Source organism: Zootoca vivipara, chromosome 13 (genome assembly GCF_965207765.1).
Source record: "Zootoca vivipara chromosome 13, rZooViv2.hap1.1, whole genome shotgun sequence".
NCBI lineage: Eukaryota > Metazoa > Chordata > Lepidosauria > Squamata > Lacertidae > Zootoca > Zootoca vivipara.
Window position 1 is genome coordinate 51293032 of NC_142596.1, and position 27635 is coordinate 51320666.

The window sequence follows — 27635 nt, forward strand, 5'->3', positions numbered from 1 at the left end:
TAACTGCTTTTAGCATCAGTTCTCTGTTAGATTTTGCCTTTCTACCTAATGTTAATCCAAACAGATAGAGTCAGTGTGGTGTAATGGTTAGAGTGTCAGACTAGGACATGGGAGAGACCAGGGTTCAAATCCCCACTCAAACATAAGATCACTCGGCAATCTTAGACCAGTCACTGTCTCTCACCTTAACCTACCTCACAAGGTTGTTGTGAGAATGAAATGGAGAGGGGAGACAATTTTGAGCTTCTTGGAGAAAATGTGGGCTATAAAATATTATCAGTCACACACACACACACACACACACAGAGAGAGAGAGAGAGAGAGAGAGAGAGAGAGAGAGAGAGAGAGAGAGAGAGAGAGAGAGAGAGAGAGAGACCTACAATGCTACTGGTTCAGTTCTCTTGACTCCTCTCCATATGGCTGGGATCTAAAGAACTTTCCCACTATTTCTGCATACCCAAAGGAAATTTGGAATGGCAGCTCTCCACTCCACCAAGCAAGCTATTTTTGAAACCTAGAAAAGTTTCAAATGCAGTTTGCAATTGGACATGGATGTCTGCTGTTTGAAGGAATGAAAAGATGGGGGGAACTGGGTTGCCCATAAATCTTTGGACTTACCTAAAATAGCTCCTTGGATCTCAGTCTTTGCATCGAAACCTATGCTCGGTGATTTTTGAAATTTAGATATTGAACCTAAGCACACTTACTGGGAAGCATTTCCCATTGAAAAATCAACGGCACATACTTCTGGGTCAAATTGATTCCGATTAGGCTGTACAACTCTTGAGTGAAAATGCTATTGTCTAGCAACTGGAGAGCCTCGGGTTTCACAAATATCCTCCAGGGGAAAGAGAAAAATCTCTTAACAGTTTCTTAAGGTCAGAACTGCCCATGACAGCAGGATGGCTTTTTTGCTTAAGGATTTTGTGGTGACCAGAATAATAAATTTTGTTGGCAGCCTGGTCACCACCATTAAGGGGCATTGTGAGCAAGAATTGGTGGTCCTCCCTCCCTCCCTCCCTCCCTCCCTCGTGTCTCTCCCTCTCCCTCTCTCTCTCTCTCCCTCTCTCTCTCTCTCTCTCTCTCTCTCTCTCTCTCTCTCTCTCTCTCTCTGTCTCTCTCACACACACACACACACACACGGTAGTGAACATTTGGAGAGTATTCTGCAAGATCTGCCTCCCCACCCCAAGGATCGAAAAAGAAAATTATCAGGGGGGGGGCGGAATTCTTTTGAGAAGTTTCAGCTCAGTTCTGGTTTGTATTTCATTTGAATCTTGACTTTCCAATGGGGAAACAGGGGGGGACATACATTTCTCCTCCCCCTCCTCCACACAACCTTGTGAGATATGTTGAGAGAGAGAGAGAGAGAGAGAGAGAGAGATGGCTCAATATCACCTTGTGTGCTTTAAGAGCAAGCAGCAGGTTAGAACCCAGATTTCCCTAGTCTAGCACTCTAACCCTGGAGTGGGGAACCTGAGGCACTCCAAACTCTCACTATCCCCAACCACCATTGCCCCTTCCTAGCTGCAGCTGATGGGAGTTGAAGCCCAAGAGAAACCGGAGGTCTTCGGGTTCCCCAAACTTGCTCTAACCACTGCACCACACTACACAAGTTTTCATTATACGCTTTAGCCAAATCCTATGCATTCTGACCTGGAATTAAGTCCAAGTGCATGTTGGCTGAGGCTGATGGGGGCTATACAACTTTTCATTGTAAAGAACTTTTGGCCTGACTTTAAACGCACCTTTCTTCCCCTTACTAGTGTAGGAACTAAATTGACACATGTCAGGAAGCGAACACCCAGACAGTCCTTACTACACTCTCAATTGACCTTGAAAATGGAAAACTAGTTTGCTAGGATATTTTTTATTTTATTTTTTGCTTGCTATACTCTTTGTTAGTTGTAATTAAAAACCCAATTAAGGGTGCTTTGCCTTTCCAGCAAAGGTAAATTAAATATTGCCTGCACCTCAAAACCCTTAGATCAAGGTAACACTTCTCTGCTGCTGTGAATTAACTATTGGTAATTGTGCAGCAGACGCTGTAAATTCAAGCTCTCTCTGGGGATCAACACTCTGTACCACTCGGCTCGATTTGGGTTCTTTCCAAGATAGATAGTTAGGGAAGAGTGTAAAGTGCAGAACACAATATATTTTGCATACTGTATCTGTATTGTGATAGGAAAGCAGATTACATCTACACACAGACACCACCCTGGTAACTATCCTTAGTAATCAAGTGAAATGTTTTGCTAGAACTCAGCAAAAATGTTTTTGCCAATGTTGTGCCCATTTCCTAGGGAATCTATTTCAGCAAACACATTTACCAACTGATTGTGTCAGCCACAGAAACTTACCATGTTGCAAAGGATTCTGGGCCATGGGAGCCTCAAGCCCAAGAGTCCAAATGTGGCTCTTTAGGACTCTCTCCCTGATCCTCAAGACCCATCCTAGGCCACACTCCCTCTCTGCAAGCAAGGCCCCCCCATTGCCTCTGCTCCAGGCTTTTGCCTCTCCTCAAGTGCTTTTGCCTGGATTCTTGCTTGCCTGGGGAGAGAAGTTGTTTGTGTGTGTATTTAGGAACTCCTGATTTCTGCATGGCTAGAATGCAGCTTACTAAATCTGGCCCCACCCCATGAGCCAAACTTGGCAGGTGGCAGGGAAATCCCATGTCAGCCACATGACATCACATGATTGACAAGTGGATTACCTGGCAACCTGTAAAAATCCCTTGCACATGCAAAACCTGCTCTGAATCAGAGCTTGAACTAAGGGGCTCAGGGAAGCCACTGACTTTGAACAGTGCTTGCTTTAATGCAGCCCTCGCGCTCCCATCTGATCACAAGCCTTATGCTGAGCCAGACGATTGGCCCATCTAGTTCATTATCCACCCACATTGACTGGCAGTGGCTTTCCAGGGTTTCAGGGAAAGGATCTCTTCCAGCCTTACCTGGAGGAGATGCTGGAGACTGAACCCAAGACCTTCTGCATGCAAAGCATGTGCTTTACCACTCAGCTGCAACCCTTCCCATAGCTTCTAGCAGCTATAGCTCACTTTTGCCTCGGACCCTGCTGATCACTGGCAGGTTCCTCATGAGGCCTTCAGTCTTTAAAAGGTTATCCACCTCTGTTCTCAGTAGCGATGGATGAACCGATCAATATTGGTTACTTTCATGTCTCATTTTTCCTTTCCTAAGTTCTGCCTGTTTTGCAAATTTGTTTAAAATCTGTATGCAGTTTTGCCCCCTATATGCATGTTCACAAGCATTTCCCCCCTAATAGAAATCAGTTGTTTTCACAAATATATACCATACATTCTTCCAATAGAATCATAGAATGGCGAGTTGGAAGTGATCCCAAGGGTCATCTAGTCCAACCCCGCTGCAATGCAGGAATCTCAGCTAAAGAATCATTTAGAGAGGCAGATGGCCATCCAATCTCTATATGAAAAAAATCAAAAGAAGGTCCACTGTTGAACAGCTCTTTCCATCAGAAAGTTATTCCCAATTTCAGTTGGAATCTTCTTTCTTATAACTTGGATCCATTCATTTGATTCCTACATTCCAGAGCAGGAAAAAATGAGCTTGCGCCATTGTTCCTGGGAAAGCCCTTTAGATATCTGAAGGTGGCTATCCTATCTCCTCTCCTTTTATCCAGCTAAACATACCCAGCTTCCTTGACTGTTTCTCATAAGGCTTGGTGTGACGACCCAGGTCCCACTCTACCTTACTATCACTGCGACTCAGGAATCCAGAGGGGAAAACACCCACCCTCTTCTCCTGACGCCTCAAAAATAAACCCCTTTTACTAATGGGTTTCTAAGTAAGGAGAGCCTTCCAACTTGCGTGGCCTGGTACCTTAAGAAACTCTAGGCTGTCCCCCAGGAATAACCTCTTGCCTCCAGTAAAGGGTCTCCCTCAGTTGGATTCCCCCACTGTAGAAGTTTGCCCTATGCACTCTGGCAACTTCTTGGCACCTCAGGTTACCCTTCTAAGCCTCCCCCATGTAACTTCAGGACACAAACCACCACCTCCCTGCCTGAGGTGAGTTTTGCCCTCTCTTGAGTCACCACGGCTGTGAGTCCTGGTACCTCGCTGGAAAAATACAGACAGACCTCTTGTTGGCAAAAACAGAGATGAAGTTTTATTGTGTTAAAAACATAAGTGATTCTTTAACGTGTCATTTATTAATTAGCTTTGTTCCAGTTGTACAAAATAAACTCAGTCAAACATTTAACTTTAAGTTTTCCTAGCCTCTTAACTGTCTTCATACAAGCCACCACATAACACCACACCACACCTTCCTCCCTCTCCCTCCTAACTGACCAAACCGACACTCCCTCCTTTCAAACCGGGCACAGTCCCGCCCCCATCAGAGTTCTAAGTCAGTCAGGCTGGAGGTGGGTTAACTCTTTGCCAGCCGGGCAGAAATAAACATTTTAAAAGTGCTTCAATTTGTCACATATCTCCCCCCACCACAAAGACATTGCGTCGGCTTGCTCTTAATTAACTAGAGCAATGCCAAAGCAATGGGCTTGGGGTCCAAAATACTTCAATGCATTCTATAACATTCATATTACAAAGTCAACTAAATTAACATCTCATAAACTTGTACACAAATAAACCATGTTTGGCATGTGTTAGATTATAACTCCTAAGCACAAATGTTCTGCTAGGGTTATCACCGTTTCATATAATCATTTGCACCATTCTATACCTCTCAAAAATACCTGGATAAAGCGTCCGCTATGATGTTTTCCTTCCCACTTATGTGCTTACCCTGTGTCTATTACATGAGTTGCTAGGCTGGTCCTCCCTGGGATGTTTGAGAAGATCTGGGCAAACTGAGCAAGGACTATTTTTAACTGCTCCTTTTGCTCTGGGGTCAGACTTTCATCGAATGGCACCTCTGCTAGAGTTGTGCCCTTACTCAGCTCTCCCCACCCAGTTAAATGAATTCCTTGGGTCACCTTCCCCTTTACTTGCAACACCAACTTATTTCGGTCAAAATAAGGCTTAAGTAAGTTTACATGAAAATTTTTACATCGGTTCCCTTCCCCATCTAACTCTACCAAATAGTTCACCGCTGATATCCTCTCGACCACTTTGAAGGGACCGTCCCACGACATCTCCAACTTCTTTCGACGTCTTGTTCTTAACATGAGCACACTGTCACCAGGCTGGAAAGTTCTGTCTCTTGCGTGTGCATCATACCACTGCTTCTGTCGACGCTGTGCCTGCTGCAAGTTGTGAGCAGCTTGCTCCCGTAGCTCTTGAAGGTCGCTCTGCAGCTCCTGTAGATACGTCACAACATCAGGGCTGTCGATCTGCTCCTCCCCCGACCACGCTGCTTTCATCAAGTCTAGGGGTCCTCGTGGCTGTCGTCCAAATAGGAGTTCAAAAGGACTGAACCCTGTGCTCTCCTGCGGCACTTCGCGATAACCGAATAGGAAGTGTTGCAGCCTCTCATCCCAGTCGTTAGGATGATTGATGGAATAGGTTTTTAGCATCCGGCTCAGGGTCGAATTAAATTTCTCCGTCAAGCCATTCGACTGCGGATGGTAAGCCGTAGTTTTAACATGCTTCATCCCACAAAGAGTTAAAAGCTCTTCCATGGTCTTGGACGTGAAGGATGTCCCTAAATCTGTTATAATTTCTTTGGGGAATCCCAGCCTTAAGAACACCGACATGAGGGCTTTTGCTACAGTCTTTGAGTCAATGTCCTTTAGAGGTATTGCTTCTGGATAGCGCGTAGCATAATCCACGAGGCATAAAATAAACTTATTCCCCCTTTTTGTAACTCTGGAGATAGGCCCGAGGATGTCCACTCCTACCCTGGAAAAGGGCTCAGTAATTACAGGAATAGACTGTAACAAGCCTCGCGTTTTGTCCGCTCTTTTGCCTGCTTTTTGGCAGATCACACAGGACTTGCAATACTCTTTGATGTCTTTGCCCATCCCCGGCCAGTAAAATCTTGCTTGTATTCTATCACTAGTCTTCCTAATGCCTAGATGCGCTGCTGAGGGTGCGTCGTGTGCCATTTGTAGCACTTGCAACCGGTAAGCTCTTGGCAACACTAACTGTTTCTTCCTTTCCCAAACAGCAGCAGTTTTCCTCCTCCTAGAAATTCTATACAGTCTTCCCTCAATGGTGGTAAATAAGCAGGGGTTCTCCACAGTTACTTCTGCAGTAGGACTTTGTGCTTTACCCCACAGCTCTTTTATAGTTTCATCCTCTTTTTGATCACTCAAGAATTGGGCACCGTGCTCCTGGACCACTGGCACGCTAATCAGCCCTTCATCCTCACCAGGATCTATGGGTGACTCTATAACTGCAGGAGGATTACTCTCAGTGACTTGAGACTGAGACCTAGTTATCACTTGAATACGGTGCTTCTGACTAGCTAGGTCATTCCCTATTAAAAAGGGCACCTCCAATTCATTTAGGATTCCTACTCTCCATTTGCCACAAAATCCTTTGTAGGTAATATCAACTTCAGCTAATGGTACTTCAAAATGTGGGCCCCATATGCCTTTTAAACTATAGGACTGACCCTTGAGGTACTGCTTCTTTGGAACAAATTGTGATTTAACAAGTGAGACTTCTGCTCCTGTGTCCCTCAAACCTAAAAAAGACTGACCATTTAATTCAATTGGTTCCATGTAATCTTGGTTGCACTCCTGCTCAGCCCTCCAGACCTGCAAGACCTTAGAAGTAGTCTCAGCTGGACTGTCTGCTTTCTCTGAGCCTTCTGTCTGAGGCGAGCTATTTTCCTGTGACTGCATTACCAGTTTTACTTGTTTAGCTGCAGTAGGTGTAGTTTGCGACTTGACCAGCAGGGGGCACCTGGCACGTACATGGCCCTCACGATTACAGAAAAAACAAGTGATTTTCCTTGACTCTGTCTTGTCAGAAACTGATTCCCTGACAGGAAAATTTTCTTGCCTGTCTTTATTTTCTCTGTTTCTCCATGGATTACCCTTCTGTGAGTGTTTTGGGAATGCTATTTCATTGAAATCTCCTTGTAGTTCATCTAAGACCTCTGCAACCTCTGCCACAGTTTTCAGCTTTTTATCCCTCAAGAACCAACGTAAATTGCTAGGGATTTGCTTAAAAAATTGTTCTAAACAAATTAATTGTTTTAACTCATCAAAGTTCTTCACTCCACTTCCTTGAATCCATCTACCAAGTAATTTATCTAAGCGGCTAGCTAGTTGGGCATAAGTCTCTTTATGTTCCTTTTTTGCCTCACGAAAAGCCTTTCTGCTTTGTTCAGCCGTGAGTCCACATCGAACCCTGACCCTTTGCTTAAATACTTGGTAACATGACAGCTCTTCTTCCCTCAGGTCAGCATAAATTTCACTTAGTATCCCACAAATTTGAGGTCTTAAATAAAGCATCCAGTTCTCCTCAGGTATTTGAAATTCCACACAAACGCGTTCGAAGGTAAATAGAAACGATTCGACATTATCGTCTTTTCCAAATTTGGGGAACCTTTTTAAATTAATTGCGATACTATCATTATTAACTGGGCTGCTAGTTAATTCTGATCTCAAACGTATCTCTTCAAGCTTCATTCTGTCCTGTTCTAATTGAACCCTTAACCTCTCGGACTGCATTCTCTCCTCAGCTTCAATTCTAGCTTTTTCTCTCTCACTTTCAATTCTAGCTTTTTCCCTCTCACTTTCAGCTGCTATCTTTTCCCTCTCAGCTTCAATTCGGGCCATCTCAATTCGTAGTTTCATCAGTTCTACCTCAGAACCTGGGCTTCCCTCAGCCCCTTCCGTTCTTTCATCTCCTTTTGCCTCTCTGGGTTTTCTTACGTGAGTCATTTTCCTCACAGGAAAATCCTGACAGACTCAAACCAAACTAGGCGCGTGAGCTTTGAATTTCGATCACGACGCTGCCACCAAAAATGTGACGACCCAGGTCCCACTCTACCTTACTATCACTGCGACTCAGGAATCCAGAGGGGAAAACACCCACCCTCTTCTCCTGACGCCTCAAAAATAAACCCCTTTTACTAATGGGTTTCTAAGTAAGGAGAGCCTTCCAACTTGCGTGGCCTGGTACCTTAAGAAACTCTAGGCTGTCCCCCAGGAATAACCTCTTGCCTCCAGTAAAGGGTCTCCCTCAGTTGGATTCCCCCACTGTAGAAGTTTGCCCTATGCACTCTGGCAACTTCTTGGCACCTCAGGTTACCCTTCTAAGCCTCCTCCGTGTAACTTCAGGACACAAACCACCACCTCCCTGTCTGAGGTGAGTTTTGCCCTCTATTGAGCCACCACGGCTGTGAGTCCTGGTACCTCGCTGGAAAAATACAGACGGACCTCTTGTTGGCAAAAACAGAGATGAAGTTTTATTGTGTTAAAAACATAAGTGATTCTTTAACGTGTCATTTATTAATTAGCTTTGTTCCAGTTGTACAAAATAAACTCAGTCAAACATTTAACTTTAAGTTTTCCTAGCCTCTTAACTGTCTTCATACAAGCCACCACATAACACCACACCACACCTTCCTCCCTCTCCCTCCTAACTGACCAAACGACACTCCCTCCTTTCAAACCGGGCACAGTCCCGCCCCCATCAGAGTTCTAAGTCAGTCAGGCTGGAGGTGGGTTAACTCTTTGCCAGCCGGGCAGAAATAAACATTTTAAAAATGCTTCAATTTGTCACACTTGGTTTCTAGACTTAATCATCTTGGTTGCCCTCCGCAGAACACATTCCAGCTTGTCAATGTGCTTTTTAAATTGTGGTGACCAGAACTGTACACAGTATTCCAGGTGGGGTCTGAGCAAGGCAGAATATAGCAGTGCTATTTCTTCTCTCTTTTCTTGGGAGAAAAGCAATGACAACTTAGACAGCATCTTAAAAAGCAGAGACATCACCTTGATCGCCCGAAGAATTGATGCTTTTGAATTATGGTGCTGGAGGAGACTCTTGAGAGTCCCATGGACTGCAAGAAGATCAAACCTATCCATTCTGAAGGAAATCAGCCCTGAGTGGTCACTGGAAGGACAAATCGTGAAGCTGAGGCTCCAATACTTTGGCCACCTCATGAGAAGTGAAGACTCACTGGATTAGACCCTGATGTTGGGAAAGATTGAGGGCACAAGGAGAAGGGCATGACAGAGGACGAAATGATTGGACAGTGTTCTCAAAGCTACCAACATGAGTTTGACCAAACTGCGGGAGGCAGTGGAAGACAGGAGTGCCTGGCGTGCTATGGTCCATGGGGTCACAAAGAGTTGGGCATGACTAAACGACAATTACTTCTCTTGACCTGGACACTATAATTCTGTGGATGCAGCGTAGAATAGCATGAGCTTCTTCTTTTTCCCTCCCTGCTTTATCATCCTGTTGACTCATGTTAAGCTTACGGTCTATGACCCCTAGATCCTTTCCGCAGGTATGCCCATCCTACACCTGTGCATCTCATTATTCCTGCCTTAAATGCAGGGCTATCTTGGCGCAGATTAAAAATAACACACACACACACCAACCATTTATTTATTATGTACCTATACTGATCTGTTTTGTGCTAGCTACTGTTTCAACTCTGCACTGAAATGGTTACTTCCTTTTATCTTTTTGTATGTTTTGATATTTAATTTAAATAAACAAATAAATGGCCACTCTGGACACTTCATCTTTGAAATAATGTCCTCAAACCAATTCTGTATTCTTCCTTATTGGCACATTGGCACTAGCTGAAACTTTCCTATATTTGGCCATGACCTTTAATGGACTACTAGGCTATGAAAGTGTTTGTGTAGGTGATTTGGGATTTTAGCAGCTTTTGATGCCCTGCCATTTGTTCTTATTATTTCATGTTTGTTGAATTAGTTTAATGACATGCAGGGTTGCTATTATTATTATGTATTACCATTGTACTTTGCTTTGCATACGCAGGTAGGAAAGCTACTCACAAGTGAATGAATGAATGAAATGAAGATTAAAGGTGCGGGAGCCGTTGGAATATTTCGCTCTCTTCTGCTTGGCGAGAGATAACAGTAGATGCAATAAAACAAAATCCAGTGCCAAATATAGGAGGGGGGTGCTTTTGTTTTTTTAAGTGTAGGTGTAAGAAACTGTAAAAAGGGCGATGGTCGCAGACACGAGCTTGGTGCACTGAAAAGAAAAAGCGGGTCCGGAGCGATGGAGAGGCAAAACAGGCGACACCCCCCCCCCCCAGGGAGCGCTGGTACCATCTATTCTGCAAGCTTCACGGGCAACTGCGTGCAGAAAGCGTGCCTGCACTACTTTGATTTAAACGCCTCTCAAAACACTTGGCCCGATCCTCTTAATGCCGTCCATTAATAATACACACGCGAGTTAGACACGCACAAATGATGAGGAAATGACACGGGACCTGATCGGCACTGCTGAATGAGTTTGCCACAAAACGTACCTTGCCAAGGTATTAAAACTAAAATAAATTTTTTTTGGGGGGGGGGAGCCCTGGTGTGTGTAAAAGCTGCGGCGTTATAAGCGTTGCCTGGCACGTTCAGCGAAACAAACTAAGCCAAGCCCGGGCAGACAACAGCAGCACATTAAAGCAGCGAGGAGGGCGGTCGGGAGGTATTTGCAAAAGCTTCCTTGCTCGGCTTCCTGGCTTTTGTCAAATCCACCCCCACCCCCATCCCTTGTCTTGCTTGCTGCAAAAATTTAACGGCGGCAGCAAGGATCAGCCAGACACAAAGGCAGGAAACATGTAGCCTGGAGGACCGCTGCAGCCTCCTCCTCCCACGGCTAGTATTTCTATTCTCCCCCCGCCCCGATCCAGGGCGTGTCTCCCCGCTCGCAAAGGCTCTCGCCGGCGCCGGCGCCTCTTTCGCTCCTGCTGCTGCAGAGGTTTTAGCGGCGGGAAAGCGGGTGTCTTTTATTCTCGCTCTCGCCCGACAGACTCCTTCAGTCTCTGTGAAGGGGCGCTGAGGCGAGGAGCTGCTATGCCCGCCTCTCAGCGCCTGTGTGGAGAGCAGGCGGCCGAGAAATAAGAAACAATAAAAGTATATATAAAGTATGTGGCGAATGTAAAGCCACCCCCTTCGCAGGTTTCCGAGTGCCTGCTATTTTTATTCAAAACAACAGATACGTACATAGTATGCAGCTAATGTAAAGTCATCCCTCACAAATCATCGCATCATTTTAGAATTTTTAAAATTAAGATTTCTGGTTCTCTGTCTTAGTCATTGTTATTCAGAACAACAGATATGTAAATAGTATGCGGCGGATGTAATGCCACCCTTCACAAATAATTGCATTTTAGGATTTATTTTTTAAATACACACTTTATATACACACTGCCTCCCTCTTTAGGATGCATTTAAAGGAAGTTTCCCTTGGGGGAAAGCAAAGTATAAATATTTCTGTATTAACTTTATTAATAATGTGTGTGTCTAATAATAATCACAGCAGACACACATACATGCTGTCTCCCAGTTCAATACATGATTGAAGGAAGCTTTACTCCCCTCATGAGGGGGAAGATAGGTTTCTATTTTATATATTCCTATTTATTAGCTGCTGTTGTGTGCATCTGTAGTAATAATTATAACAGACACATACATGCTGCTTCTATTTAGGGCACATTTGAAGGAAGCTCATCTGATGAGAGGGGGAAACAGGCTCCTATTTTATATACTATATTTATTAGCCACCATTATTATTATTATTATTAGTCATAACTGACATACTGTCTCTCAATTCAGGACACATTTGAAGGAAGTTTTTCCTCCCCTCGGGAGGGGGGGAAAGAGAGACATTTTCAAGTTACATATTCCTATATTTTAAGCCATTATTATTATTAATTACAATACATGCTGCTTTCCAATTCAGGACACATTTGAAGGAAGTTTTTCCTCTCCTCATGGAGCAGGATTCCTCTGGCCTCGTCTGCCTGAGGCAGTTGTGTCAGCTTGCCTCATGGGTGGGCCGGCTTGGCTTTCCAAGGCCCCTTCTGGGAGCAGGTTTCTCAGTCTCCCAGTTCTTGATAGAAACAAGTTCCCTCTCAGTCTTCTTGACAAAAAGAAGACCAAAGCTCTCTCAGGAGCAGGGAATGTTCTGACTGAGAGGAGGCAACAAGGACCATTCCAAGCACAAATTCCTGCCTTCCTTTCCCCTCCTCAGGGAAGCCTGGCATGGTGGCTATTTTGTCACTTCTCCCAGGCTCATTTATTATCATTTGTGCTATTTTTTCTATAAAAAAGGGGGAGTGCCAGAACTCACCACAAACACCTCCCTTGTTCTCTTATAATGGCAACGTACCCACCTGAGAGGTGCCAGAACTGAATTCCGGCAAGTTCCGGCTGGGAAAAAACAAGAACCCCTGATTATTAAGATTATTATTAGTATTAAAATTTCTACACCGCCCTTCCCTGGAGGATCACAAGGCAGTTTACAATATAAAGACGCAAAAGTACGTAACATAGGAATAAACAAAAACAATACCCCCCCTTTAAAAGGCCATAGACTATTGTTATTATTATTTGTTTCATGTATTTGCTTTGTGAAACTTGCAGGCTGTTTGATTGTAAAGGTAACTTAGAATCATAGAATCATAGAGTTGGAAGAGACCACAAGGGCCATCCAGTCCAACCCCCTGCCAAGCAGGAAACACCATCAAAGCATTCTTGACATATGGCTGTCAAGCCTCTGCTTAAAGACCTCCAAAGAAGGAGACTCCACCACACTTGGCAGCAAATTCCACTGTCGAACAGCTCTTACTGTCAGGAAGTTCTTCCTAATGTTTAGGTGGAATCTTCTTTCTTGTAGTTTGAATCCATTGCTCCATGTCCGCTTCTCTGGAGCAGCAGAAAACAACCTTTCACCCTCCTCTATATGACATCCTTTTATATATTTGAACATGGCTACCATATCACCCCTTAACCTTCTCTTCTCCAGGCTAAACATACCCAGCTCCCTAAGCTGTTCCTCATAAGGCATTGTTTCCAGGCCTTTGACCATTTTGGTTGCCCTCCTCTGGACACGTTCCAGCTTGCCAGTATCCTTCTTGAACTGTGGTGCCCAAAACTGGACACAGTACTCCAGGTGAGGTCTGACCAGAGCAGAATACAGTGGTACTATTACTTCCCTTGATCTAGACGCTATACTCCTATTGATGCAGCCCAGAATTGCATTGGCTTTTTTAGCTGCTGCATCACACTGTTGACTCATGTCAAGTTTGTGGTCTACCAGGACTCCTAGATCCTTTTCACATGTACTGCTCTCAAGCCAGGTGTCTCCCATCCTGTGCTTATCCTCACAAGAGCCCTGTGAGATAGGATAGGGCAACAGGGGACCTCCACCCCACCTGGTCTCAGGAAATGCATTTGAGAGAGGGGTGGGAGTAGGGCTGGTCCAATGCATTTTGGCACTTGAGGCAAACCACAAAATGGTGCCCTCCCCAGCCAGGGAAGAAGGGGTGAGTGAAAAAGCGAACAAGGGTGGGAGAAGACCAGGATTGCCTCCTATTCACCAAAAGGCTGTTGTAGAGGTGGCATTGGTGGGGAGACTGCTGAGGAGGTGGTGGATCTGGCCTCTAAGGAGCACATGGATCATCAACAGCAGCCATGTGTGATGTGTTCCTTGGAGGCCAGATCAGCTGCTCTGCAGATCCTGCCGCCTGAGGCATTCGCCTCACCTTGCCTCATGTGTGGGCCGGCCCTGGGTGGGAGGGAAATGCAGGCCAGACAGAGAATAATATGAAAGCTGGGTAAAGTTTACAAGGAGAAGGAGGAGTGATGGGCGGGGTGAAGAATAATGATACATTTCAGTGATAATTTTATTGTTTGATTTTTTTGTTGTAAACTGCTTTGATGGTCCCCCCCCTTCAGCCATAGAGTATACGAATTTTATTAAATAGATAACTCAGGGGTGGAGAGTGATGGACGGAAAAGTTAAGTGTGCGGACTGCAGGGGTGAGAGAAACAGAAACTGGGGGTTGAAACCCTACACTTGGAAGTGAGACCCATTTGGGGGCCGGTTTCTATGGGTCTAGTGTGTGGGGTTTGCTTTTGAGTGAAGCTGTTTAGGACCGCACTGTAGACAAGAGGGGCTGGAAAAGTTATGGGGAGGGGGGTGTTTCACATACCACACACACTGAAATCAATGGACCTGGAAGCAGATCTCACTCAATATCATTTGGGGAGAGGCGGAGCAGAGCAGAGATGTGTAGACTAAACAACCGCTACACCACGCCTGCTTGCTCAGCAGCAAGCAAGTCCCCTTCAGTTTCCTGGGACTTGCACGCAGGCCAAGCATGTGCTTAGGATCGCTGCCTTGGCCGAAGTAGGACGTAACCACCAGTGAACAAATCACCCCCTTGGCTCGTTTCCGTGCCCCACCTGATATTTGTGCAAACCCGCCCCCCCCCGCAAGTCCCAGAAAGAAAGAAGCGTTGCAGGCAGTCCCGAAAGGGTTAATTATCCATATGTAGTAGCGATGGTCCCAGTTGGAAACGGGATGCATCTTCGGAGCACTTTTGAACCCGGGGCTGTTGGCGCTGGGGGTGTCGCGGTGTCGCCTTCCGTCCTCGCTCTCTGAACGGCTCTCCTCTCCCTTCCTTGTGTTTACAGCTTCTGCGTGAGAGAGAAAGAGCGAGCACAGGAAGATCCCTCCGGGCTTGTGCAACGAGGGACGCCGGGGGTGGCCAGCCAAGCGGAGGATTTCACCTTGTTGCTGCTTCCGTGGGTCTCCTTCCCTGCTCGGCTGGGGGGGGGTTCTGCCTTGGGCTGCCTCCGCAGTTGACCCAGAAGTGGGGAGGAGGAGAAGGAGAAGGAGAAGGAGAAGGAAGCCTCCTTGGAGGTGAGCTGTTGCTTCCTCTCCCCGTCTCTCCCTCTCTCCCAGCAACCTCCTCCTGTCTCCTGCGAGGGAAACCTGATCAGATTTCCCCCACCTTCGCTGGAGAGTTCAAGAGAGAGACACCCCCCCTCCGCTCCCCCCTCCCCCTGGCGTGTAACTGGTTGCAAATCGAGCTGGAAAGAGCCGCGCAGCCAGGCGAGGGCTCAGTTTACCTGCTCGGCTGGGGATCTTGCGAGCCTTCGCGACTGTTGTCCAAGGGGGGGATGCCGCGATTGCAACTCCGGAGAGGGATGGAGGGATGAAGGAAATCGAATGCGCAAGAGCATCCCCGTGGCTCTGCAAAGAGGAGAGAAGGGAAGGTTTATCGGGACGCAGCCCAACCTGTCAGCGAGGGGCTTCCCCACTTTTTTCTTTTACTGGAGCGGGGCTGGAGTGACTATTTGAATCTCAGGGTCGCTTTTCCTCCCTGCCTCGCTGGAGATTGAAGGACTTGCCCGAGAATTTAGAACTTCAGGAGCGCGGGGTCTTTGCTCTGGAGAGGAGAGGAGGAGGGGAGGAAGAAGAGGGACGGCGGCGCAGAAACCGTAGCCACGCTTCTTCAGCATCAGGGGGGCGGGCAGTTTCCGTCATCTTGGTGGCTATGGAAGGTGCTCTCTGGATTGTCTGCCGGTGCCTAGCGGAGATGGACCGCTCTCTTCTGATGGCTTTTGCTTTTTGCTAGGGATGTGATGAAGAACCGCGATCTGCTGAGATATTGACGCCAGTAAACTTAATACACACACTCTCTCTTTCTGTTTGTGTGTGTGTGTGTGTGGTGAAGGCATCGGAGGAGTCCAGAGGAACATGTGTTTTGCATTTCTGCCTGCTTGTTTTGGTGCAATCAGTTCCTCCACGAGACACATCGATTGGGGCGGCGATTGCAAGGCAGTCATGCACAGGGAATGCTTTCGCCTGGGGTTTCTATGCAAAGTGAGCGCGAGCCAGGGAGACCACGGCTCCTTCCCGGAAGGGGCTCGGGTCCCCCGAAAACTTCGGGATGGCCGCAGCGGGAGGCCCCCCCGCCAGAACATGGCCTCTCTGGGAGATGGAGTGAGCTTTCGTGGCGGGCCCTCCTCGGATCGTGTGGAGCAAATAGTAATCCGGAGAAGAGGGGCTGGGAACCTTGCTCCGCCGAGGAATAGGTGGCGAGATCGAGTGATGATAAAGTTAAACTTCTGTTTCTTCTTCTGCCGGGGATGGTGGGCGTTTCTCTTCCTTCAGCTCCACATGTTGCAAGCTCTGGCACAAGGTAAGGCTTGCCTTGAGACGCTTTGGGCTTATTGGGATACTCTTGTCTCCTCCCATGCAAAAAAGGACGCCAGGCATCCCGCTGCTCAGTGGAACTGGAGTGATAGGTTAAGTATACAGCCCTGGCTTTCTGTTCTCCGCACCAGAGACACAACCCTCTCGCTGCAGCCTTTTCCTTCGACAATGGGTTTCGGATCACAAGGGCTGCCTCGACATAAACAGCCATAGGATGTGTCTAGCATCTTTTCTCCCACGATATCCCTTTCCCTCCCCACTTCCCTCCACCCCAACCCATCATTGGTGTAATCCTATCTGAGCCTATGCTAATCTTCACCCTTTAACTGTTTGGGGATGAATATGCAATTCAATACTTCCAGGCAATGGAAGAGTTAACTTTTTGGATGAGTGTGTGCATATATGAAATACATTGAGCTAAGCTGTCAAGAGAAAGGAGCGCCCATAAATCTGCCAGCTAAGGCTAAATCGGGCGTGCTTAAAAAAATAGAGAGAGAAAATGAATACAGTACCATTGTATGTTTGAGCGCTGTTCATTCAGGTTGCCAACAACATGGATTTAATACAGACAAACGGTGCGATTGATTCGTGTCTCCACATTTCCACATCAAGGACCTTTATAGTCGAACGATGGGGTCATATAGCAGAGGAAAGGAACAACAGGCTTCAGAGATCCAGTGCCAGGCACTTTGGATAGAATAATTGTCAGTGTGAGTGCGTGTGTGCGCGCGCGTGTGCATTTTAATGGCCAAATCTCTGCAAATTCCAAATGTTTCGACGGAGTGAAAAACATAATATATTGCAACGTGGGCTCCGCGTATTGCAGTTGATTATGCAGAGTGACCTGATGAACAAGCGCCGCTTTCACTTTCAGCGCGTGTGCTGTTGGCGGTTGTTTGTCAAGCTGGGCTGGAGGAGCGGTCTGTTGGGCACCCTGCTGGTCTCTCGTGGGGCTGAGTTAGTGAGAAGCATGTGGAAGTTACTCATGCCGGGGAAAGAGGGCGTTGGATCTGCCCAAGCTTTTCCTTGTCATAAGCAGAGAAATTTCTTGGTTATATATCCCCCCACCTCACATCACACGGTGGTCCATTTTTTCCTATGAGATCCTTTAAAGAAACAAAGAATGGAAACAAGACAAAGGTTGAAGGTTCTCCCCCCCCCTGCAAGCATTTACATGGCTGACCACGATGCTGCATGCCCCTTTGCAACCGAATTAATGAGAAGTAAATGGTGTTTGGGTTGTTGTTTTTTTTGCCTCTGGCAATGAGAGTATTCCTCAAGCATGACTTTAAGGCAGCCCAGAGAAGTTTTCAGAATCTCTTTCCCTCGCCTTCTCCTAGTTTCTGGCTGGGGGAGTTGTAGAATTACTTGGGGAGGAGCAGCTCGGCGTTCGCTCGAGCGGCAAGAGGAGGGGCTACGCAACTAAGCGTGTTCTTCCAGCCATGCCTTGTCAGCGTTTACTACTTCAGTATGAAGTTTTAATCTGGTATAAAACGCTCCTTACTAATTGCCTCCAGCCGCATCAGGCTGCCTCTTCCGGTCCATTGTGTGTGCTCCCAGTCCCTCCTTTTCCTGAACTGTTTGATAACTAGGGCCTGGAAATTTCTGCAGAATAGTGTTATGTTTATACCAAACCTCTTGTAATCTTTTAGCAAGTTAAACTACACATTTCCTCTCCCTACTTTGTATACTTTTTCTTTTTGGCTAAATATATTTACAAATATTTGAATAGCTATTTAAATTGGATTTCCTGAAGTCTGCAGTGAAGCCAGTTTTACATGCATATGCCTCAATCAATTAAAGTGACCTTTTAAAGAAATATTGTTTTCTGTGGATGAATGGTGAAAGTAACCTTCATCTTGCATAGGAAAGTATGTATATTTGTATGTCAGTTAATATCATAATGAAAGGTTTGTGACTGCCTTTAATGCACATAGTAAGACTGCATGCCTGTGCGCAGGATCCAAAGGCATTATTGATCTTCCAGAAGACATTCACATCTAACTTTTGAGGTCTTCTGTAGTTTTAAGAGATGTGTATGTACTATTTCCCTGTCATTTACAGTGTTCAATTAGGAACGTTAGAGACTGGGAAAATAAATTACTTATTGTGAAGAAAGTTAAGGTTGCTATTCATGACTTGTGCATGTCTTCTTAGAAAGAAGTCCCACTGAGCTCTAAGAGACTTACTCTCAGGGAAGTGTGTCTGAAACCCTGGGGAGCCACTGCCAGTCAGTGTAGACAAGCTAGTAAGTCCAACTTGGTATAAGCTGCTTCCTATGTCTTCTATGAACACGTTGGCAGTGTTCAAGGTGCAATGCAATTAATAGCATCATTATTCAGAAGTAAACCCCAGTTATAGAAGTGTGTGTATGATTGCTAGTAGAACAAAACTGACCTAAAAGCTCTAAGGAGTGGAGATTCAATTGTGCTACATTGTGACTGATGTTCAAATGACTCACTGAAGTATGAACACTTCACTGCAGGAATGAAGAAGAAAGTATCTGTGGCCTTGTTATGAAGGATGACTTCTGCAACCCTTTGAAAATTATATTGATTTATAGAGGAGTGCTTTCTTTTTTAGTGTGATGAACTTAACTTGAGGTTTAAATTGTAAGGGATGAAATTTTGCTGTCCTCTGCATTTATTTGTACCCCATCATTTAAAACATTTTTATTAGGAATACATATTTTAGAAACAAAATAAAAGAATTCCTTCTAGTAGCACCTTAGAGACCAACCACACAAGTTTGTCATTGGTATGAGCTTTTGTGTGTATGCACATTTCTTCAGATAAACTGAAACAGAAGTCACTAGACCCTTATATATAGTGAGAGGGTGGGGAGGGGTATTACTCAGAAGGGTGGTGGGAATGGGTGATTGACTGATAGGTGTGGTAAACCTGTTGATGAATGAAGAAGTGTGCATGCACATGAAAGTTCATACCAATGACAAACTTAGTTGGTCTCTAAGGTGCTACTGGAAGTATTTTTTTTATTTTGTTTCGGCTGCAATTGGTCTTACAGGAAAAAGCAAGGGGTGAGATGGCTAAAAATAGCTTTATCATGTATAATGAGATAAGAATCCAGTGTCTCTATTCAGACCAGGTCTCTCCATGGTTTTAAGTTTGGTAATAAGTTGCAATTCAGCAACTTCTCTTTCCAGTCTATTTCTGAAATTCTTTTGTAATAAGACAGCTACTTTGAGATCTGGTATAGAATTTCCTGGGAGATTGAACTGTTCTCCTCCTGGTTTCTCTGATTCCTGATGTCAGATTTATGTTCATTTATCTAGAAAAGATTATCTACTTTGATCGAAGCTTATCTTGAAAATGAGATGTCTGGAGTTTCTATTGCTCAGGAGCATTTTGTGACTATCCCTTTGCATCAGATAAAAATAAGCGAAACAAAAATGTAAAATCTTGCTATAAAATATGATTATTGTTAGTAGTGGAAATAATATAATGGCATGCTATAATATTGGTTCTAAGGTCAATAATTGAAAGTAAGTGGATAATTATATATGTTTAAGGTGGTTATATATTTTTCTCTTGGCCTGCTTCCCTCAGCCAGCTGTTCTTCGGCTACTGCCATTCCTAGACCAAACTTGCCACAGTAATACACACTCTGGTAACCTCAGATCTCAATGACTGCGATACACTCTACATAGGGCTATCCTTGAAGATGGTACAGAAACTGCAGCTGGTGTGGAATGCTGTTCAGGTGCTTAAGCATGACCTGTATATAACATCCATTCTGTGGGATCTGTTCTGTCTGCCTATATTTGTTACTAGGACAAGTTTAAGGCATTAGGGTTGTCCTACAAAACCCCGAATTACCTGGGATCCAAGTACTTGTTGGAGTGCCTTTCCCTTTACCTAGACCTTTGTATAATGATGATTGTGACTTTGTTTTATGTGGTTCCTGCTGCCATATCATTTTTATTCAGATTATATTGTGAATAATGTACTGTGGTTTTAGGTGAATTATTGTTTGCGGGTAGCGCTGTGGTCTAAACCACAGAGCCTAGGGCTTGCTGATCAGAAGGTCGGCGGTTCTAATCCCTGGGATGGGGTGAGCTCCCATTGCTCAGTCCCAGCTCCTGCCAACCTAGCAGTTCGAAAGCATGTCAAAGTGGAAGTAGATAAATACTGTAGGTACCGCTCCGGCGGGAAGGTGAATGGCTTTTCTGTGTGCTGCTCTGGTTCACCTGAAGTGGCTTTGTCATGCTGGCCACATGACCCGGAAGCTGTCTGTGGACAAACGCCAGCTCCCTTGGCCAATAAAGCGAGATGAGCGCTGCAGCCCCAGAGTCGTCTGCGACTGGGCTTAATGGTCAGAGGTCCCTTTACCTTTTCCTTTATCATTCACAAGATAGATTGTGTGTGTGTATGAGCGCTGGGCTTTGGGATAGTCAGGTGAAGGGCAAAAGTTTATTTAATAAATAAATATTAATGAGACCAGCCTGGATCCTGAAATTGGCAGACAAGGCATTGGTTTTTGTTCCACTGGTGGGTGTGGCCTGCTATGCCATGACAAGAGACAGGCTTTTGTGTAGTGGTGCCCCTGTCTTTGGAACTTATTTAGGTGTTGCTTTTTTAACTGTCTTTGTCTTTGTCTATTCCTTTGTTACTTTTATTGTAATCATTTATACTAATGTTTATTAGTATTTTATGGTTTGTTTAAATACTCGTGAAACCTGCCCTGGGATTACTTTGCAGTGAAAGATTGTTTATATATATTGTTACTAGATACAGTAGATACTTGTACATATGAGTATGCTGCTGGTCTATAGAAAGAGCCTAAGATCTTTCAGTGCATGTATATACTCAGAGGGACTTTTGAATGTTTTTCCTTTCTTTGAGCATCAGAAACCCATGTCATGTTACAAACTACTTCTGAAACATCTTTCAGTTTCAAAAGCAGTTTGCTGTGCAATTGCTACATGGCAGAAGTCTTAATTTCCACATGTAATATATAGATTTACTATAGGGTAAATAAATTTAATAATAATAATAATAATAATAATAATAATAATAATAAATATGCAACAGCCCTTTCTTATTAGTGAGTGTGATTTTAGTTATCCATTGGGTAATGCTTCTCTCAACATTTTGAACTTGCCTTTCCCTTCTGAACTCAGTCTACCTCTTGGTTTCCTTCCTCAACACAAATCTTTTGTTTCACAAGCAAATGGGTGGTGATTTTCTTACAAAGCTGTATGTAGCCTGCTGCAGCATGCAAGGATCTATGGAATGGGGTTCTGATTCAACACTGACATTAGAAGCTGACCAAGACAGCTGACCCCTCCCTAAAACCACACACAAAGAACTATCAAGAGAATTAAGCAGCAACCCTTTCTGTGTTTCCCTCTTCCTGAAAATGTATTTTCAAGATAAGTGAAACTGAAGGGCATTCAAACTGAAGGTCATTTCACACACTACAATAGAAAAAGTTACAATAAAACAAGCAATAATGTGACAACAGTAACAAAACATATAAAGTAGTAGTCAAAACATCCAGAAGCCTGATTTAAAAGAAAAGTTTAACTGGCTTTCTAAATGCAAGCAATGAAGGAGCCATACATATTTCTTAGGGGGTGGGGGCCGTTACAGAAGAGGCCCTTTTGCATGTTGTCTGCCAGTTACAAATTCCTGAAGGGACAGTGAAAAGGGTCTTTGTGGAAAGTCTCAGTAGAATAACCAGTGCCCAGATTTGGGAGGGGGGGACACCTGGCCCCCTCAGCTACTATTTATTTGATGGGATTCAGGAGATTGGATATGTGGATATAACTTACCTCCCCATTCCCATTAGTTCAAGCACTTGGATACCACAAGTTCAGAATCTCCAGCAGCCTTAGAAAGCAAAAGATCAGTTCTACCTCTTGACAAGATGCCAGTGTATGGTATAGCATTAAGTCACTAGAGGAAAACTCTTCTAAGACTATTCTGCCATTATTGCTCTTCCGTAAGAAGACTAGACTGAAGAGCCTAAAGGCAGGTTCAAGTTTGGCTTTATGGTAAAACATACCAGGTATCACGTTGAAATCTGCCTCTTGTGGAAATCTTAATCAAAATGCAAAAAAGGAAGGAAGTTGAAAATGGGAACTTATTGTTTAGGATTCACTACTGTCACTTAAAGGATTAATGGATCTAAGTATATATACTGTATTCATTTTGAATTCAAAAGTAACAGTATGGTAAATGTTTTGTTAGGACTCATTAAAAGGTCACAGATAAGTGTTCAAGCCTTTGTGTTAATTAAATCTCTTCATAAGGCAGTATGTTATGCAAATCAATACTTTTTAAGCAGTGGGAGAGAAAGGGCTGTTGCAGGACAAGATGAAAATTGAAGTCTGTAGTTTGGGATTGTTCTGAAATGGAACAGAGGGAGGCGTCACACAGGTTAGGTTGTGCCTGGTTCAAAAAGATTGCAGGCTGCAACAGAGACTACAACGGTATACAGTATTGTATGCCTGTTTTCCGTCTGAAAAATATAAAAGCCAGTAGCCATTCATTTATGTATCTAACAAAAATCAGAATGCATTGATGTTGCCATTGTGAAGCAGGCAGCATGGTAGTCTTTATATTAGGAGAACTGGAGATCAATGTAGCTGGTGTGCATTTTTTGACCAAAATGGTTAATTATTTCATGGAGATATTTACTTGTGTATAACTTGATAGGTATGTTGGGACAAAAGGTCCCAATATACAATAGCTTGCATAAACTAATTGATCTTAATCTACATTTTAATTATTTATTTATTTTGTATACTGCCCTATACCCGCAGGTCTCCGATTTGTGAGTGCGAGATACAGACAACTGTGATTGTCCACCTTTCTAATGCAGGAAGGAATTTAAATGCCACATATTATTCTAATACTGTATAGCATATGCTTTTTTGTATATTGCACAGATGTGTGATAGGACCCTGGAAATTATAGACTGTATTTTTAAAATTTTTATACCATACTTAATTCAAAGATCTCAGGGCAGTTCACAGCATAAGAATACAAAATGTGAACACAAAATACATAATAAAACAAAAACAAAAACCAGAAAACCCCTCCCACAAACACATTTAAAAAGGGCTGATTATAGAGAAACCTGGTGCCTAAAGATATGTAGCTTGTTTTCTCCTGCTCTGGAGGGTAGGAACTTCAAGTTACAAGAAAGGAGATTCCGACTAAACATCAGGAAGAACTTTCTGACAGTAAGAGCTGATCGACAGTGGAACAGAATCCTTCAGGAGGTTGTGGACTCTCCCTCACAGGAGATTTTTAAGCAGATGTTGGATGGCCACCTGTCATGGATTCTTTAGTTGAGAATACTGCATTGCAGGGAGTTGGAATGGATTACCCTAGGGGTCCCTTCCAACTCTATGATTCTGTGATTCTAACAAAGGTGCCAGGCAAGCCTCCTTGGGGAAAGTATTCCACAGGTGGGGAGTCACTGCATAAAAGGCCTCTTCTCATGTTGCCACCCTCTGGACCTCTTGTGGAGGAGTCACACAAATAAGGTCCTCAGATTACGATTGCAGGGCCTGGATTGGTTCATATGGGGAGAGACAGTTATTGAGGTAATGCAGTCCTGAGCTGTTTAAGACTTTATTGGTCAAAACCAGCACTTAGCATTCAGACTGATGAGGCCATAGTTGGTAATTTTATTGTCTGAGCTGTCCCAAACTTTTATTCCTGGGATTATTCAAGATATGAAATGTTAAACACTTATCATGTGGAATGTAATGGAATGACTTCTGTACTGCTGTGGAATACATAGTTTTAGGCCTTAATTTGATAGCAATATTCTCATGAGTACAGGCCTCTTGCTCTGAACAGAAGGCATACTGTTGTGAAAGACATTGCAGAATTACAGATAGGTTTAGTCATATATTTGGTGTGTATAAAAAAAAAACCTTACTAGAGTGGTAGATGTAATATACTAATATATTACAATGCAGTTTGAACTACCTTTGAAAGGAAATAATAAATTTGCCACTTTCTTAAATGTAGTGAGAATTGTTAGCAGCAAAGAAATACTTTAAGTATTAAAAGGCAACCTAGAAATATCATTTTCTTTGGCACTTACAGCAATAGCTGGTTGATTTTTTTAGGGAGATAAAACCGTTGTGCATAGCTTTCAGCATTTTTTAATGAGAAATAGTACCTTAATATTTAAAGAAAGAGAACTTGTCTGGTTTTCTTAGGTTAAAAGAGATGATAGTGTAATTTTTTATGCCACTTGATCAAATCTATAATTTAAAATTGTATAAGGAGCTGAATGCTTATTTAAAGTGGCACTAATGTCCATTATACTTTGCTAGAATAGGAAAATGGATGCTAGAGGAACACGTTTTTTATGGGACAAAGGGGCTTTTAAGACATGGAATTTATGACCTGGCGGGAATAGCAAATGTGTTAATTTCAACAATTATTTAATAGAAAATAGAAGCTGCATTTGACATATATAGGATGAAGAACTTTGAAATGATGTGCAATTTACAAATAAACTCAAACTTGCTATCCTATAAAAGTCAGACAAGTATGTGTGTGAGATGTCAGTTACTGCAAAGCAAAAACAAACAGAATAAGCTTTGTATTGTCATATGCAATTTCAGTTTTAAAATAGGGTTAAAGTCATTAAAAGATAATATATTTTTAGCATTTATTTGTGGTCATTCCCAGTCTATACTGTTTCATCAGTGAGGCATATTGGATGGTTACTTAGAGGACTGGAAAATACATATTAACAAGTTGCCATTGACTCTTGGAGTAGTCTAGTTGAGTCAATGTAGACCCAGCCTTGGGATGACTTTTAACACATAAGAAATGCAACCTCACTTACTCTAACCACGGAAAACTGGATTTAGAGAGGCATCATTGAAGTCTAGTGTAGTCACCCTCCAGCCATGCTACTGTGTGTGTATTTGCTCTGCTGACAATAGCCCGAGGACCACTGGTGCCTTTCTTCCTTACACAAGCAGCATGCTGGAGAGTAGATGGAAGGGAGAGATCATATATCCTTGCCCCCCTCACCTGGAGGTTCAAAGGAGATAAACAACTACCTGACATTTAGAAAACACCTAAAGGCAGCCCTGTTTAGGGAAGTTTTTAACCTGTGATATTTTAATGTATTTTGGTTACAGGTAGGTAGCCGTGTTGGTCTGGATCGAAGTAAAATAAAAAAAATTCCTTCAGTAGCACCTTAAAGACCAACTAAGTTTTTATTTTGGTATGAGCTTTCGTGTGCATGCACACTTCTTCAGATACAGTGAAATGGAAGTTTCCAGGCACTTATGTAGAGAAGGGGTGGGGAGGGGTGGGGATGGGGAGGGGGGATCACTCAGAAGGGTGGTGGAAATGGGTGATTGACTGACTGATAGCTGTTGATGACCGCAAACGACTGCAAATGGTTTTGCATGAAAAAGCAAGGGTTGAGATGGCTGAAGATCGCTTATCATGTATAATGAGATAAAAATCCGATATCTCTGTTCAAACCAGGTCCCTCCATGGTTTTGAGCTTGGTGATAAGTTGCAATTCAGCAACTTCTCTTTCCAGTCTATTTCTGAAATTCTTTTGTAGTAAGACAGCTACTTTGAGGTCTTGTATAGAATGTCCTGGGAGATTGAAGTGTTCTCCTACTGGTTTTTCTGTCTTCTGGTTCCTGATGTCAGATTTATGTCCATTTATCCTTTGGCGTAGGGTTTGGCCTGTTTGTCCAATATAGAGAGCTGAAGGGCACTGTTGGCATTTGATGGCATACACAATGTTAGAAGATGAGCAATTAAATAGTCCTGAGATGGTATGTTGGATGTTGTTGGGGCCATTTCACTGTATCTGAAGAAGTGTGCATGCACACGAAAGCTCATACCAAAATAAAAACTTAGTTGGTCTTTAATGTATTTTGGTATTCGTTGGAAGCCGCCCAGAGTGGCGGGGGAAACCCAGCCAGATGGACGGGGCATAAATAATAAATAATAAAAATAATAATTCCAGTAAAACTCTAAATGGCTTGGGTCCAAGATACCTGAGGAGTGTCTTCCCTGTATGCTAGCCTGCCTGTTCTTTTAAATGCCATTTTGTGTTCCACCTGGAGTGGAAGCATGAATGAGAGGGATAAGAATAGGGCTTTCTTAGTGGCTGCACCAGTATTGTGGAATAGCTTGATATTAAGAGGGTGAAGACATATGTTAGTTAAGGGAACAGTAATAATTTTGGAGCCTTTACTTTAAACAGATATTTGATTTGTGATTTCTTGTTGTTTAGTCGTGAATGGATAGGTTTGATCTTCTAGCAGTCCATGGGACTCTCAAGAGTCTCCTCCAGCACCATAATTCAAAAGCATCAATTCTTCGGTGATCAGCCTCCTTTATGGTCCAGCTCTCACTTCCATACATCACTACTGGGAAAACCATAGCTTTAACTATACGGACCTTTGTCGGCAAGGTGATGTCTCTGCTTTTTAAGATGCTGTCTAGGTTTGTCATTGATTTGTGATAGCTTTATACAATCTGAAACATTGCAGTTGTTAATACTAAGAAACCACGCAATGTTTATCATCCTGCAATGCATGCAGTGTTCAGATTATGCTTTACTGCTGCTACCAGCCTACTCTATCAAAGGAGTTATTTGTTTTGTTTTTTACTCTTTCCCACCTATAACATGGAGATAGGCATCTTACTCTATTTAAGTTCCATAGTGTCTGAACAATGGCACCCTGATCTTAATCTCACTTTGTATACAAGTAATAAAAGTGGACTCTGAAATGCACATACGGTAATATGAGTACTAGTGACATAGATAAAGGTCAGCCCTTTTTGATAACTGTATAAAAATAGGGGATAATGTGATATGTTGTGCTACATCAATAACATAGGCACCTTTTGAAGTTTCTGCATAATAGAAATAATGCAACTCTGCAGATTATAGATGTGGCCTGGATTTTATTAAACAAAGAATTGCTTGGAAGAAATGTGAACTTAACTTTATATTAAGGAGTTGCTCTTTTCCTGGATGCATTCAGTGATTACAGTATGTTTCTTAAAACAGTTATTATTGTTTTTGACAGCTGTCCCCCCCCCCCCCAAGCCCTGACCTGAGGCAAATCTAAATAACCTACAAGGCAAAGCACACAATTTTTGGTGTGACCAAATGGGATGAATATTGTTAGCAGACCTCTAAGTGTATGTTAATGGGTTTTAGAAAGACAGCCAGTACAGCATTGTTATGTTCATAATGGTTTGAGCAAAACTGAACAATTCTCTTCAAATTATTCAAATATAACAGATTGTTCTTCATGGTTCTAGTTCAGAATATTGTGGCTTTGACAACAAACCATTTTAATACTCTGTATAAGTGCTGCCAACCCATCTGTTAACCAAAGAGACATATTTGGTGTTTATCCTAGTGTGCACGAACAACTCCTCTCTTAAATTCTGTGGCAAAAGTTTCCAACAGGACAGGGGGAGTCACCATGGTGCCAAGAGATGTTGTTGGACCACAAGTTCCATCTGCCCGAACCAAGATAGATAA

The 27635-nt window shown here is 43.5% G+C and overlaps 1 protein-coding gene and 1 long non-coding RNA gene across 5 annotated transcripts in view; one reads left to right on the plus strand and one right to left on the minus strand.

Moving 5' to 3' along the window:
- Nucleotides 1-13767: 13767 nt before the first annotated feature.
- LOC148683725 (uncharacterized) lies at nt 13768-15141 on the minus strand. The gene is made up of 2 exons (XR_015946854.1): nt 15017-15141; nt 13768-14581 (listed from the first exon to the last, which is right to left on the minus strand). It is a non-coding gene; the product is annotated as an uncharacterized LOC148683725 (long non-coding RNA).
- Nucleotides 15142-15437: 296 nt separating this feature from the next.
- The window catches only part of SDK1 (sidekick cell adhesion molecule 1), a 574710-nt gene continuing 562512 nt past the window's right edge, over nt 15438-27635 (plus strand). For all 4 annotated transcript variants that reach the window (XM_035130977.3, XM_035130978.3, XM_035130979.3 and 1 more), the window contains exon 1: nt 15438-16092. In XM_035130977.3, the coding sequence (XP_034986868.2) occupies nt 15648-16092 (445 nt within the window). In that variant the 5' untranslated portion in view covers nt 15438-15647. The remainder of the gene's footprint in view (nt 16093-27635) is intronic.